Source organism: Microcaecilia unicolor, chromosome 4 (genome assembly GCF_901765095.1).
Source record: "Microcaecilia unicolor chromosome 4, aMicUni1.1, whole genome shotgun sequence".
NCBI lineage: Eukaryota > Metazoa > Chordata > Amphibia > Gymnophiona > Siphonopidae > Microcaecilia > Microcaecilia unicolor.
Window position 1 is genome coordinate 320,254,978 of NC_044034.1, and position 15,244 is coordinate 320,270,221.

General features: G+C 42.7%; 1 protein-coding gene across 2 annotated transcripts in view; it reads right to left on the bottom strand.

Moving 5' to 3' along the window:
- Nucleotides 1-15,244, bottom strand: part of LOC115469357 (disintegrin and metalloproteinase domain-containing protein 9-like) — a 240,843-nt gene that overhangs the window by 23,678 nt on the left and 201,921 nt on the right. For both annotated transcript variants that reach the window (XM_030201903.1, XM_030201904.1), the window contains 3 exons: nt 9,712-9,817; nt 5,417-5,558; nt 969-1,053 (listed from right to left, as the gene is read on the bottom strand). In XM_030201903.1, coding sequence (XP_030057763.1) covers nt 969-1,053; nt 5,417-5,558; nt 9,712-9,817 — 333 coding nt within the window. The remainder of the gene's footprint in view (nt 1-968; nt 1,054-5,416; nt 5,559-9,711; nt 9,818-15,244) is intronic.

Sequence of the window (15,244 nt, forward strand, 5' to 3'; positions counted from 1 at the left end):
AATGTCAACAGGCCCAGGCAGATGTTGGTGAACCACAATAGCTTTACTAAAATTGGATTCAACACAGCCTTTGTTTTGACAACAGTGCCTGAATCAGGGGTCTAAAATTACACATAAAACAAATGAACATGTAAAAAGACAAATACAAGTATGTATATCAAATGTATCACACAGCCTTGATCATAAAAAGACACCTAATAAAAACAATAGTCAAGTCTAAAAAGTTACATACATTGTATGTGTAAAACAAGTGCAATTATTGTATAAAAATAAAAAAGTGACATATGACATCTATGTAAAAAGCAAAGTAGCCAGTGATATTAAGCCACTGTCCATATAGCTATACAGTTTGAGGCCAACAAAAAGGCTGTCCTAATTTAAAACCACATGGATAGTGGCTGATCTCATTGCTAGTCATAAAGCCACTTGTGATCACCTCTCTCCACATATATTCTGCTCCACTTGCTAATCAGATGTCACTGAAAATGCTGTATAGATTTAAATACTGTGGCCAACATTTAAAGCACACATCAACTCTAGTATTTGAATACTGACCTGAAAATTTAATTACTATAGCCTGGAAAACCCCAGTCTACCTTTCACTAATAAACAAATAACATATTAAACCATATTAGAGAAATACATCATAAAAATACTTCATTTACCCAAATTATCTCCTGATCCAGACATCTAAATATTTGTAGACCCTGTTGGCTTTCTACAAAAATGCCAACACCACAGTATTGCAAGTCCCTGCAAGTTAAAAGTTAATCAACTCTACCTTTTTTCTCCCTCTCCCCACATGTCTTTCTCTCTCTGTCTTTTATTTTTAAGTAGACCTATTTGTAATGGTAGGGACTTCCACATTTAGAACATTTTCCTCAGTGGTTCTCAAAAATTCTATTGATAAAATTATCATTTTTATCTGTTACAAACAGCAATTAAAGGAGGCATGAAAAAATCTTTACCACATCTCTTGAAGTTCTGACGGTCGTATTCATGTGTGTAGTGGGCGACTGGATAGCTGGGCGTGGCTGGTTCTTTCTGTCCTGTCTGAAATCATACAATAGTGTCACTTGAATTTCCTTACATTTAATGCAAACAACTATTATGGTCTAGCATGAAACTATACAGCTCTAGAAATCAAAAAGAACCAGAGCAAAAGGTATGATCACATGTTGCCACATTAGTCAAAACTATCACTGTGTTCCATTTTTCATCTACCCCCATGCCTCACTCCTCATACTCTCTCTCTAGCGCACAACAGCTAGGAAGAAATCCAAATCCACATGATTCTAGCTGGTTAAACTCCAGCCCAGCCTTTATCTGGTACCCAAACAAATAGCTGTGCTATCACAGAGCATAAAGTGGGAGTGGAGGAGTGGCCTAGTGGTTAGGGTGCTGGAATTTGGTCCTGGGGAACTGAGTTCGATTCCCACTTCAGGCACAGGCAGCTCCTTGTGACTCTGGGCAAGTCACTTAACCCTCCATTGCCCCAGGTACAAATAAGTACCTGTATACAATATGTAAGCCGCATTGAGCCTGCCATGAGTGGGAAAGCACGGGGTACAAATGTAACAAAAATAAATAAAGCACAGGAAGCTCCTGGACCTATGATCTGCTATTTGTTGCCAGTGGGAAAAATGGACTATTGTGAACTATTTAGCTGAAACACCAGAATGGTACCATAAAGCAAAGTAGCAGGTATTCTCTGAGGAGAGCAGGACATGCATTTTCACAAATGGGTGGCATCATCAGACAGAGCCCGGTGCAGACACTGCCCCAGCATATCATCTCTTTAAGAGGCCTTTGACAGCATCCTACTGTGCAAGCGTGGGACTAGCAGTACAATACTATAGCTGAAGGAATACAACTCCAAGGGAAGGTGGGAGGGAATGTGAGAATACATATCCTGCTGTCCTCGGAGAATACCTGCTAAAGTAGGTAACTTTGCTTTTCCCAAGGACAAGAAGGTCATTGAAAGGTGAGTAGTGGAGTGCCTCAGGGATTGGTGCTGGGGCCGATTCTGTTCAATATATTTGTGGGTGACATTGCCGAAGGGTTAGAAGGTAAAGTTTGCCTATTTGCGGATGATACTAAGATTTGCAACAGAGTGGACACCCGGGAGGGAGTGGAAAGCATGAAAAAGGATCTGAGGAAGCTAGAAGAATGGTCTAAGGTTTGGCAATTAAAATTCAATGCGAAGAAATGCAAAGTGATGCATTTAGGGAGTAGAAACCCACGAGAGACTTATGTGTTAGGCGGTGAGAGTCTGATAGGTACTGAGGGGGAGAGGGATCTTGGGGTGATAGTATCCAAGGATCTGAAGGCGACAAAACAGTGTTACAAGGCGGTGGCCATAGCGAGAAGGTTGCTAGGCTGTATAGAGAGAGGTGTGATCAGCAGAAGAAAGGAAGTGTTGATGCCCCTGTACAAGTTGTTGGTGAGGCCCCACCTGGAGTATTGTGTTCAGTTTTGGAGGCCGTACCTTGCGAAGGATGTTAAAAAAATGGAAGCGGTGCAAAGAAAAGCTACGAGAATGGTATGGGATTTGCGTTCCAAGACGTATGAGCAGAGACTTGCTGACCTGAACATGTATACCCTGGAGGAAAGGAGGAACAGGGGTGATATGATACAGACGTTCAAAAACTTGAAAGGTATTAATCCGCAAACAAATCTTTTCCGGAGATGGGAAGGCGGTAGAACGAGAAGGCATGAAATGAGATTGAAGGGGGGCAGACTCAAAAAAGATGTCAGGAAGTATTTTTTCACGGAGAGGGTGGTGGATGCTTGGAATGCTCTCCCGCGGGAGGTGGTGGAGATGAAAATGGTAACGGAATTCAAACATGCGTGGGATATGCATAAAGGAATCCTTTGCAGTAGGAACGGATCCTCAGAAGCTTAGCCAAAATTGGGTGGCGGAACAGGTGGGGGAAGAGAGGTTGGTGGTTGGGAGGCGAGGATAGTGGAGGGCAGACTTATACGGTCTGTGCCAGAGCCAGTGATGGGAGGCGGGAAATACTGCTGGGCAGACTTGTACGGTCTGTGCCCTGAAAAAGGCAGGTACAAATCAAGGTAAGGTATACACATATGAGTTTATATTGTTGGGCAGACTGGATGGACCATGCAGGTCTTTTTCTGCCGTCATCTACTGTGTTACTATGTTATGTTACTATGTATATTGGAACCCTAGCTACAAGGCTCACCAAAAGCAACAACATTAGGGTAAGAGAAACTCTCAATGGCAAGTCCCTGGAAAAACATATAACCCAAAACTATATACATTCTGGCACTGAAGGTATAGTCTGGGACAGAAGAAATGGGTCTAGGAGGGTAGAGTTGGATTCAAGAAACCAAACTGTGTAGAACTGACTGCCCAATCCAGCTGTCACACCAGGAACTCTGCTCAAGGCAGAAGTGAGATCTGAATGTTTAGACAGAAGCCTAAGCCGCAGACTCATAAATCTGATCTATTTGTCCCAAATAGGGATAGCGTCGCAGCCACTGCTCTGAAATGTGAACCATGACATGACCCTCCATAGTCAGCCCAGGCTGTGCAGAAGCGAAATAAACACAGTGTATAAGCCAATTAGACAAAATGCATTTACTAATGTCAGCTGCCAATCTGTTCAGATTAAAGAAGATAAAAAGCTGAGTAGACTGACAAAAGGCCTCAGTCCTCTCTTGGCAAAAAGTCAAGGCTCACGAGCAGTGCACTCTCACTGGAATGGGCATGAGGTTTGGACAGAATGCTGGTAGGACGTATAACTGGTTAAGATGGAAGTCAGACAGCAACCTAGGAAAAAGTTTAGGGTGCATACAAAGAACTACTCTGTTGTGATGAATATTTCATCTAAGGTGGATCCATTAGTAAGGTCTACAGCTCACTGACTTCGTGAGCTGAAGTGACCACCACAAAAAACAAGACCTTTCAGGTCAGGTACTGCAGATAATCCACAACAGCGGACGAAGCCAACCACAATCTCCAAGATGATCAATAGAATGTTTATTGTGTTGACAAACTGAACCCAACATGGGCCATGTTTCGTCTCCCAAGCCTTCTTCGGGAATTCTTATAAAGCCAACAGAATAATCATAAATTTGAATAATAAATATCAACACTAAAAAAAACAACTTAACTTTGCTAGTCAGTATAAAATACATCAGAGAAACTGCCCACAGTAAAGTCAACATGGCACAATAAATGTTTTATTAATCGTCTTGGAGATTGTGGTTGGCTACTATTGTGGATTATTTTCAATTACTTGTGGAAGACTATTTCCTGGTTTGTCTTGTGGTTCAGGTACTGCAAATGACAGGAATCTAGTGGCTCAAAATGTGCGTTCATCAGCTGGACAAGAACGATGCTGAGGCCCCTCGACACACTTGGAGGTGTGAGGGGGGCTTTGTGAATAGGAAACGTCATATGAAGAGAATAACTAAAGTCTATACAGACATGGGTTTACCCCCAAGGCGGTGAGAAGCACTGTTTGCACTAAGGTGAATCTTTACAGAGCTGGTTTTTAAAACAGACTGAGGGAGGTGCTGGTGGTATTCAAGCAGTCTTTGTGCAGGGCAAGTAAGAGGTCCCTGCTCCCACACTAGACAAACTTCTTCTAGCTGAAAATATAACACCTCTTGTGATGGAGACCAAAACCGCATACGGGAAGGCATCACAAAAAAAAAAATATTTGATGTGCTGAGGAGAGATCACAGACACAACCTCTCTGCTCCACGGAAAACCAAAAACTGCTGGTCCCGCACCCATGCATGCGTGGTAGGACACTGCCAAAGGCCTCTTAAAGAGATATTATGCTGGGCAGCATCCACACAGGGCTCCATTGGATGACATCACCCATATGTGAGAAATGATGTCCTGCTTGTCTTTGAAGAATCCACCAGCTTTCCATTTGCTATCTCCAAAAACATATACACTGATCCCCTAATTCTATAAATTTGCCCACAAAGTTGTGAGCACAAGTTATTGAATAATGTCAATTGCTTGTGTAACGTAATAACATAATTAGCTGCAAACTGGCATTATTGGCTATAGTGTTCTGAATAGCAGTTACACGCATACCTGCCATTAGACAAGTGGTTCAGGGAGTTCCTAACACTTAAGCACACAGGTTATAGAATGCTAGCATTTACGCACCTAACTGCCTACTGTTAGGTGCAAGCATTTATACTAGCCATTGAGCTAGTGTTAAGTGCTTGCGTCTAAAGTTAGGTGCATAAATGCATACTTATGCTAGAATGCTATAATGGAAATTACAAATGCAATTGCTGTTATAGAATACACATTAGCATGCATCATCCTGGCATCTCATTTTAGGCAATTTATAGAGAATTACCCTCTTAATATACAACACTGGAGGGAAGAGAGTGAACAAAAATTATGCGGAATATATCATACTCAGCAGACTGTGATTTTTTCTTTCTGCAAAATCGTCTCTTCAGTTCATTTCTCTTGAAAAATACATAGGCAGCAAGCACAAGAAGAGGAATGATGAGGAAGAAGAAAACCAGGAGTCCATCTCTCAGTGAGGTATCCTTGTCTACAGGGGGAAAAAAACCAATGTTAGCTACAACTGGCCAGTTCAGTGGCTCCATGACAGCTTGTGCTTCTGGTGCCAGTGATGGCGGATGCTCCACACATCAACCATCACTTCCCTGCCCCCAGGGAACACTAAATAAAGTATGCCTGCTAGTCAGCTCAGAAGGACATAATTGGAAAGGGGACAGCGGCAAAGTAGGCCCAGAGATAAAGGCATTCTCAAATACAAATTTCCAGGTATATGGGATAAACATTTCAGGTCCCTTCATGTGTCTTCATCAAAACCCTGCTTGGAAACCTCTGTAAGCTCAGAATATTTCTGTATCTGAAAGAGTTCACATGCTGCTGACATCCCCTCTGAGGATACTATCAGGGACAGTCAATTCAAATAAATGCAATGCAAATTCTAGTCAGATAAACACCAACCCATTTTAGCATTATGATAACTGAAATGAATTTTAGTAATGTGAAGATAGTTAATGTGGCATCTTCTAACTAAACTATTCAACCACGTAAAATTAAAGAACTAAAAAGAAAACATTAAAATAAGTGTTGGTTACACCAGCCTTTATTTAGTGAAAAATTCAAAATGACTCTCTTGAAAGCTGACTTTGCAGACTATGATATACTAACATAATGTGTCATATATTGGATCAAAACAAAGGTCCACCATGCTCCACATCACGCTCCCAAAAATGGCCAAGCTAGGTCACAAGTATCCAGCAGTATCCCAAAAGAATAGATTCATTCCTTACTGTTCAAACCCAGGGAAAAGCTGATGCAAGGCTGGGGATAGCAAAAGGAAGCTTATGTTGGTAGATGATAGGAGTGACAGAAATGGGCAGATGATGGGGGCAGATGCCAGGAAGAAGGTGGGCTCAGAGCTATCAGATTGGGGATGGGATGGGGTGGGAGAAGAGATCTAGTTCTGAGAGAAGGGGCTGGGTCTGACAAGGGGCTGAAAGAAGGAAGAGAAGGAACGATACTGTGTTGGAGAGGGGGAGAAGCAAGGGCATATGCAGGTGATGATGTAGAGGCAGAGGAATAGATACCGGAGTTAAGGTGGAAGAAAGAGTAAATGAACACTGGAGGAAGTGGTTAAGATGGGAGAAGATGCAGTGGTAAAAGATCATGGGGAAAGGGGAAAAGAGGGAGGGCATTGAAGAGGGTGAGAGACAAAGGAAGGGGACAGTTGTTTGAAGGAGGTGAGAAAGGGTGGAAAATAGCAGAAGTAAAAGGGGAAAGGGGAACATGAATACGGGGTAAAATGTGCAGGGACTGAAGTTGAAGAGGGGATGAGTGACAGAGAAGTAACTGGGGTTGGTAAGGGGATGAAAGGCAGAGACAGACACAAGCTTTGGGGGCACACAGGGTGGAAATGGGAGTCTAGAAAGTGAGTAAAAAGAAATAGACTTGGGAAAGAATAAGACATAGGTAAGAATGGGAGAACTAGGAACATGCACTGGCCTAGACAAGGGAAAAGAGGTGGGGGACTAGCCTTGATTTACCACTCGGGCCTCATAGTTGAGACCCTATAGCTGAATCCATATCACCCCACCTGGAAATCGCTTCAGTAAAGGTCCACAACAGATCTCTTCGTGATTCTCTATGTTGTATTCTGTTCTATGGGCCACCAAAGAACTGGGCGGACAAATACATTTCATGGACTTTCTCTCCAACTCCTGCACCAATTTCTCCAACATCCTCATCCTGGGTGACCTGAACCTTCATTTAGAAGACCCTCTCTCACTTAATGCTTGTCAGTACCTGAATTTCCTCCAACTACTGGATTTTCAATACCCCAATATGCATTTGACGCACGTAAAGGGACACACCCTTGATCTCCTTACTTACAAGTTCCTCAATGATACCATCCTTTGTTTGGCGACTACTGCATGGTCTGTTGCTCCTTGGACAGACCACTACAAGCTGAACTTTTAGATTAATTGGCGGAAGACTGGTCAGCCACTCCCTGATGTACCCATCTCTTACTATACACGAGGGGAAGTCGAACTGGCCTCTTTTTGGAAACACATTTATATTTATTTATTTATTTTAATTTATTTATTACATTTGTATCCCACATTATCCCACCTCTTTGCAGGTTCAATGTGGAATACAATATATCATGGATAATGGAAATGAGAGTTGACATTTAGTGTTACAGAAGTGTTTGAGTTGCATGGTAATAGAAAACACGATAATGATATAATGTATGGCGTTCTTAACATTGCTTGCTAGATATATGTGGGGATTTCACATGTTTGGTCTTTGTGGTATGTCTTGTCGAAAAGATGGGTCTTCAGCAGTTTGCGGAAGTTGGTCAGTTCATAGGTCGCTTTAGGTTATGTGGCAATGCGTTCCAGAATTGTGTGCTCATAAAGGAAAAGGTTGATGCGTGCATTAGTTTATATTTTAGGCCTTTGCAGTTGGGGAAATGAAGATTAAGGAATGTGCGAGATGATCTTTTGGCATTCCTGGGTGGTAGGTCAATCAGGTCAGACTTGTAAGCTGGGGCCTCGCCATGGATGATCTTATGTACTAGGGTACATACTTTGAATGTGATGCGCTCTTTGAGTGGTAACCAGTGTAGTTTCTCTCGTAGGGGCTTTGCACTTTCGTATTTTGGTTTTCCAAATATGAGTCTGGCTGCTGTGTTCTGGGCTGTCTGAAGTTTTTTGAGTATTTGCTCTTTGCAGCCAGCGTAGAGTGAGTTGCAGTAGTCTAGGTGACTGAGTACTAATGATTGTACCAGATTCTGGAAAACGGTTCTTGGGAAGAATGGTTTTACTCTTTTTAACTTCCACATTGAATGGAACATCTTTTTGGTCATGATTTTCGCGTGATTCTCAAGTGTTAGGTGCCGGTCAATGGTGACTCCAAGAATTTTCAGGGTTTCCGAAATTGGTGGGACGGTGATACAACTGTCTACTTTTCTAATGAATTAGTGTCCGGACTGGGCTCCGTCAGATGATGTCACCCACATGTGAGAATAACAAAGCCTGCTTGTCCTCAGAGAAATTATAGAACAGTGCTCTAGCACTTAAACGGGTGCTAGTATTCTATAACATATGTGCAAAAATGATGCCTATCTTTAGGCACCCTGTTATAGAATTAGATGTACATGATTTATAAAAAATGACTAAATGTAAATCAAGTAACTGGAGGTGAAGTCGCAGGTGAAGCATGGGCCCCTCTCTCCAAACTAAATGGCATTCTGCTGCCCCTGGGAGGGGAAGGTAGAGAGATGGGGAATGCTAGACAGGGGACAAGGGGTTGGGAGGAGGGAAGAGAGAGAAAAGATGCTAAACAGGGTGGGGGTGGGGTGACTGACAGACTACAGCGAGCACCAGAAGCCCTAGAATCGGCCCTGAACTTTTCCCATTACTGTGCCTGAGCTCCTCCAAGTCATCATTATCAAAGTGTGTTTTTCACATGTGTATCTCCATTACATCATCTTCAGTAAAGAACAAAGCAAAACATTCATTTATGTTTTATGCTATGACCTTGTCCTTCCTGGGTGCCCTTTTTACCCTTTATATAAAAGGATTATCATCCCAAAGATGAAGAACAGATGATTGTGTCCATCACCATTTTTGAAGAACATGTCACTACCACAGGCATGTTTTCAAACAGAACCATTCAAACAAAAGCAGAACATATTATTTTACTAGGAAAAAATGGCCGTTTCTGAGCGGAATGAAACGGGCGCTAGCAAGGGGCCCCCTCCCTCCGAGCTACTTGCCTTGTTCGGGTTGGCTTTCGCCTCGCGTTACGGCCCTCCGAGTGTTATAGCTCCGCCCTCGATGTCATGACGTTTTGACATGAGGGCGGTGCAGACCGTCCCTCGGAGCTACTTGCGTTGTTCGGGGTTCACGTTCGCCTAGCGTTTCGGCCCTCCGAGTGTTATAGCTCCGCCCTCGACGTCATGACGTTTTGACGCGAGGGCGGTGCAGACACTCCAGGGCACACCGGATATCTCGGGCGCCTCAACTTCTGTGGAGGCTTCAGAACGTTGGGGTTGCCTTTTATATAGAGAGATGGTTTATCCAAGTGCCTTCCAGGATTTGCCCGTAGCTCTACTCTGACAGAAATGTCAAGTGGAGGATATCAGAAGTCCAATCCCACCCCTGAAATCCCTAATTGGTACTTGCCATTGTATGTGGGTCCACTGTCAATGCTGCCTCCATAACCACTGCTTTCACAGTTAGGAGGGGCCCATCTGCTGTCACAGTGGCAGTTTTTGTTACTGTTGCACACCTGTAAGTTTAGAAGAAAATATGTCTATACTTATGCACAACATGCTGCCACAAGATGGACTATTCTCTATGATAGGACAATAAGGATTCTACGGGTTCTTACAGAAACACTGACATTTTAAGCCTATTTTCAACCAAAAAAAATAGGGAAAAAAAAAATCTTCCACAATAAGTCAACAGACAATCCAAAGCAAAAGTGGAAATCATCAAAGGAAAAAATGTTCAAGACAGTAAAAAAACGTCAATAAACCAATGATGGGGCCATCACATTTATTTATTCATAATTGGTTAAACCTCAATGCAACTGAAGAAATCAGTGTGTGTGTTCTTTGAAGAGGAAAAAAAAAGAAACCCCCTTTTGTCCAAGAATATGGCAGTACCTTCCCCAAGAAATCTACCTAGCATATTTACTTTGTATATGCACATAATTAAATTATAACATATTTCATAAATTCACAATTTTCAAAGGTTTTTGTGAAAACTCTTACCATACTAAAGTTGTATACAAGCTATACTACATTCTAGGCTTCACTATTTCAACATTCATACTTTCTTATAATAATTAGCAAGCATTAAATCCAATTAAAAAAAAATCTTTCACATCAAATATGTACCATCTTGTGAAAATATCTATTGAGAAACATTTTATTTCACAGATTTTTATTAGTTGCCTCTCCTACCAGCACAGGGTGACTACAAAATAACATATAATCAAAATCATTATAAAGTTAGGCACCAGACTGATCTGTGCTAAGACAGTATCCTGCGAAGAGTGCTATTTTTTGATACTTTTTAGTAGATATAGAGGCTCATTTTCAAAAGAGAAAAATGTCCAAAAAGTTGCATAAATCTGCACTGGGCATTTTTCTCACAAAAAAAATCCACATTGGTATTTTCAAAACTAATTTTTAGATGTTTTTCTATGAGTCTGTCAGAAGTGTGTCAGAAGTGGAGGAGTGGCCTAGTGGTTAGGGTGGTGGACTTTGGTCCTGGGGAACTGAGGAACTGAGTTCAAGTCCCGGCACAGGCAGCTCCTTGTGACTCTGGGCAAGTCACTTAACCCTCCATTGCCTGCCGCATTGAGCCTGCCATGAGTGGGAAAGCATGGGGTACAAATGTAACAAAAAAAAAAAAAAAAATCACAAGGGGTATGTCAGGGTGTGTTAAGGGCGGGATCTGGGTGTTCCTAACAGTTGGACTTTTTCTACCATAATAGAAGAAAACACAAACATCCAGGGCTATAAGTTGGACGTTTTGTTCTGGACCTGTTTTATTAACAAATAAGCTACAAAAAAGTGCCCTAAATGACCAGATAACCACTGCAGGAATAAAGGAATGATAACCCCTTATTCTTTCAGTGGTCACTGACCCTCTCCCACTCTGCAAAGATGTAAATGAAACAGTACATACCAGCCTCTATGACAGCTTCAGATGTTATGGCCAGTCCTATTAAAGCAACAAGCTGGTTCCTCGAATAGTGGCCGGTGCAGTGCACTATAGAGAAGGTGACCCAGGCCCAAAATCCACTCTATTACACTTGTGGGTGGAAAGTGTCAGCCCCCACAAAACCTACTGTATCCACATTTAGCTGACACCTGCAGCCCTAAGGGCTATTGTAGAGGTGTATAGTTGGCTACAGTAGGCGTTTTGTGGGGTTTGAAGGGCTCATCATACAATATAAGGGGGTAATAGTGAGATGTGTACCTAGGACTTTATGTGAAGTCCCACTGCAGTGCCCCCTAGGGTACCCACTGCTCTGCTGGGATGCCTGTGTGGCCAGTCTACTATGAAAGCTGGCTCCTCCTCCATCCCAATGGCTTGATTTTATGCATTTTTCACTTGGACATTTTATTTTGGAAAACAATCCAAAAAGATAGATGTGCTAAGCACAACATCAATTTTCAAAGAAAAAAAACAGTCTTTCTGGTCTAAAAATGGTCATTTTCACTACTTTATTTTTGGACGTTTTCAACAAAACGTCCAAAGTCAGATTTAGATGTCATATGAAAAATGTCCCTCTATGTAATTTTGTAAGTCTAAGTGATTTGAAAATGTGCCTATATTTTATTTTGTAAATAATGCATTTTTAATTAGCTGATTGTTTTATTAATGGCATTTTGGTTTTTGCTGTTTATGAAGTGATTTTTTTCAAGGTTGTTTTTTTTTTTAACTCTTTAGATAGCAAAGATCATGCCCTTCATGTTGATGTAATTCTTTAACTGAAATGATTATTTTAAGGAATCTATATCGCTTTTAAAGTTGCAGCGGCCATTTTCGTTTTAGTGTTTTTTCAAATAGATTAAAATAAGGAATTTTACACATGATCTGGTTGCTTTAGTTGGCCTATCATGGGGATATGCTTATTATTTTAGGAAAACAAGGGTTTTAGGGTATTTTTAAAGATTTTAGTTGCAGTAGCCATGTTGTTACCATAGACATCATTGGAATGCATAGGTAGAACACATGGCATTTTTTAGTATTTACATCATTTTGAGTTGTTGCAGGTAGTTTTCTTTGGAATTTTATGCTTTTTAAGTGTCTATTTATGAGGCTTTAGATTTATTCCTGTTATGTTGTTGCTACACAAGTTCTTCTGGAGATTATCAGGCTTATTTCGAAAGGGGGCGCCCATCTTTCGACACAAATCGAGAGATGGGCGTCCTTCTCCCAAGGTCGCACAAATCGGCATAATCGAAAGCCAATTTTAGGTGTCCTCAACTGCTTACCGTCGCGGGGACGACCAAAGTTCACGGGGGCGTGTCGGAAGCATAGCGAAGGCAGGACTGGGGCGTGCTTAACACATGGGGGGTCCTCAAAACCATAATGGAAAAAAAGAAGGGTGTCCCTGATGAGCACTTGGCCGACTTTACTTGGTTCATTTTTTCTTGTGACCAACCCTCAAAAAGGTGCCCCAACTGACCAGATGACCACCGGAGGGAATCGGGGATGACCTCCCCTTACTCCCCCAGTGGTCACCAACCCCCTCCCACCCTAAAAAAAAAAAAAAGAAAACTAAAATATTTTTGCCGCCTCTATGCCAGCCTCAAATGTCATACTCAGCTCCCTGACAGCAGTAAGCAGGTCCCTGGAGCAGTTTCAGTGGGTACAGTGCAATTCAGGCAGGCGGACCCAGGCCCCCCCACCTGTTACACTTGTTATGGTAAATGTGAGCCCTTCAAAACCCACCAGAAACCCACTGTACCCACATGTAGATGCCCCCCTTCACCCCTTAGGGCTATGGTAGTGGTGTACAGTTGTGGGTAGTGGGTTTTTTTTTTTTGGGGGGGGGGGGGCTCAGCACCCAAGGTAAGGGAGCTATGCACCTGAGAGCAATTTATGAAGTCCACTGCAGTGCCCCCTAGGGTACCGGTTGGTGTCCTGGCATGTGAGGGGGACCAGTGCACTACAAATGCTGGCTCCTCCCACGACCAAATGGCTTGCATTTGGTCGTTTCTGAGATGGGCGTCCTCGGTTTCCATTATAGCTGAAAACCGGGGACGATCATCTCTAAGGATGACCTAAATGTTAAGATTTGGGCGTCCCCGACCGAATTATCAAAACGAAAGATGGACGCCCACCTTGTTTCGATAATACGGGTTTCCCCGCTCTTTCCCGAGGACATCCTGCGAGGATGCCCTCAGGAAAACCTGGGTGCCTCGTTCGATTATGCCCCTCTATATGACCTTGCACTGCTTTAAAGGGAGGTTCCATACAGAGACGAGTAGATATGCTGCTTGAACAGTGATCCCCCTAGAGTTTGGAGGTCTTGGTGAGTGAGTTTTATGTTAAATCTTTTTTATTGCAAGGTAAAGTAAAACACATTGTTACAGAAACGCAATAATCAGAACTTGTTTTAATATACTTCCCCCCCAACTAACCCCTTTCCCTCCCCCTCTCCCCCCTACTCCCCTTCCCCCCTTCCCCATCCCCTTATTGCTAGTCTACAGAGTACCATTAGTAGTTCAATAGTCTACTCCTAGCTGTCGGAGTTAGTGTGTGAAGAAATGTGTTCCATACAACTTGAAACTGTGATCCAGCTTTGGAATTAAAGTCCGCTATCCCCATTCTCTCCAACCTCAATAGTGCTATCATGCGCGTCCTCCACTGAGTCCGCGTGGGACATTGTCGAGACAGCCAGCCAGCCATGATCACTTGTTTGGCAACTATAATTGCTTTCTGAACAAAATTGTAAATCCTGCTGGGATTGGATAGATGAATTTTGGGTGTCCCAGCAATAACCCAGAGTCATATTTCCATTGTGCGGACCACAGGCCAGAGACATATTGGATCAGAAGTGTCCAGAATCGCGCTACAACCCCTGCATCCTCCAGAGCATATGTCCCAGTGTGGCTCCGACTTCTCCGCATTTGGGCACTCTCCCCACGAGGAGAGCCCCATGTGGAAAGCTCTTCTCGGGATATGTAGAGGCGGAGCGCTATTTTAAATTGCAGTTCCCAATGCATAGTCATGCTGGTTTGTTTCCGTATCTTTAACAGGTGCTCTTTAAGTTGAGATGCCGTCAAATCTAATTGTATGTCATTTTTCCACATGGACAGTAGCTTATTATAATCCAGTTCTTCTGCTGTATCTTTAATATGTCTGTGATGGAATTTGAGTGGAATCTTTTGTTGCGCTGTGAGAGAAAAGGCTGAAGTTAGTTCCTCTTGAACGTCCTCTGCTAAGTCTTCCCACGGCAAAGATTGCACATAATGCCTCAGTTGAGGTAATGGATTTGTCCGAGGGACGTAAAGAGTATTCTTTCTGTAGCTCCGGAAAGGATTTAAGTTTTCCCTCCGGGGTAACAACATGTAGTAAATATCGCATCCCACTGCGTCCCCATCTCTGAAAAGCTGGATATAGTAAGCCAGCCTCAAAGGCCGGATTTCCACATATGGGTAGGTATGGAGTGGTCCTCGCTGAAAAGTTGTGAAGTTTACAAATCCATTTCCACACCATTCTTGCTGTCTTCATTATTCCAGAAACTCTCAAAATGTAAGGTATCTGGGGCCCCCTTACATGTAAGTAGGTACTAAAATGTATTTCAGGGTGCTGCTGTAGTTCAAGTGCTGTGTTTGTGAAATCTTGAGTTCCTCTGAACCAGTCATTTATATGGCGCATGCCACTGGCCACTGTTATAAATTTGATGTTCAGGAGTCCCAAGCCGCCATATTCTGTCGGGATACATAGCACTGAGTATGGGAGGCGTGGTTTTTTCCCCCTCCATACGAAGACCTGCACTGTTTTTATCAGTTGTTGCTCATCAGTCCTCTTTAAAAAGAGCGGGAGGGTCTGAAATGTATACAGCCATCTAGGAACTATAACCATATTGACCAGGGCAATTCGTCCCATTAGAGAAAGTGGCAGCGCCCTCCAGGCCAACACTGTTTTTTTGTGTCCCGCAAAAGCCGCTGTACATTGAGTTCATAAA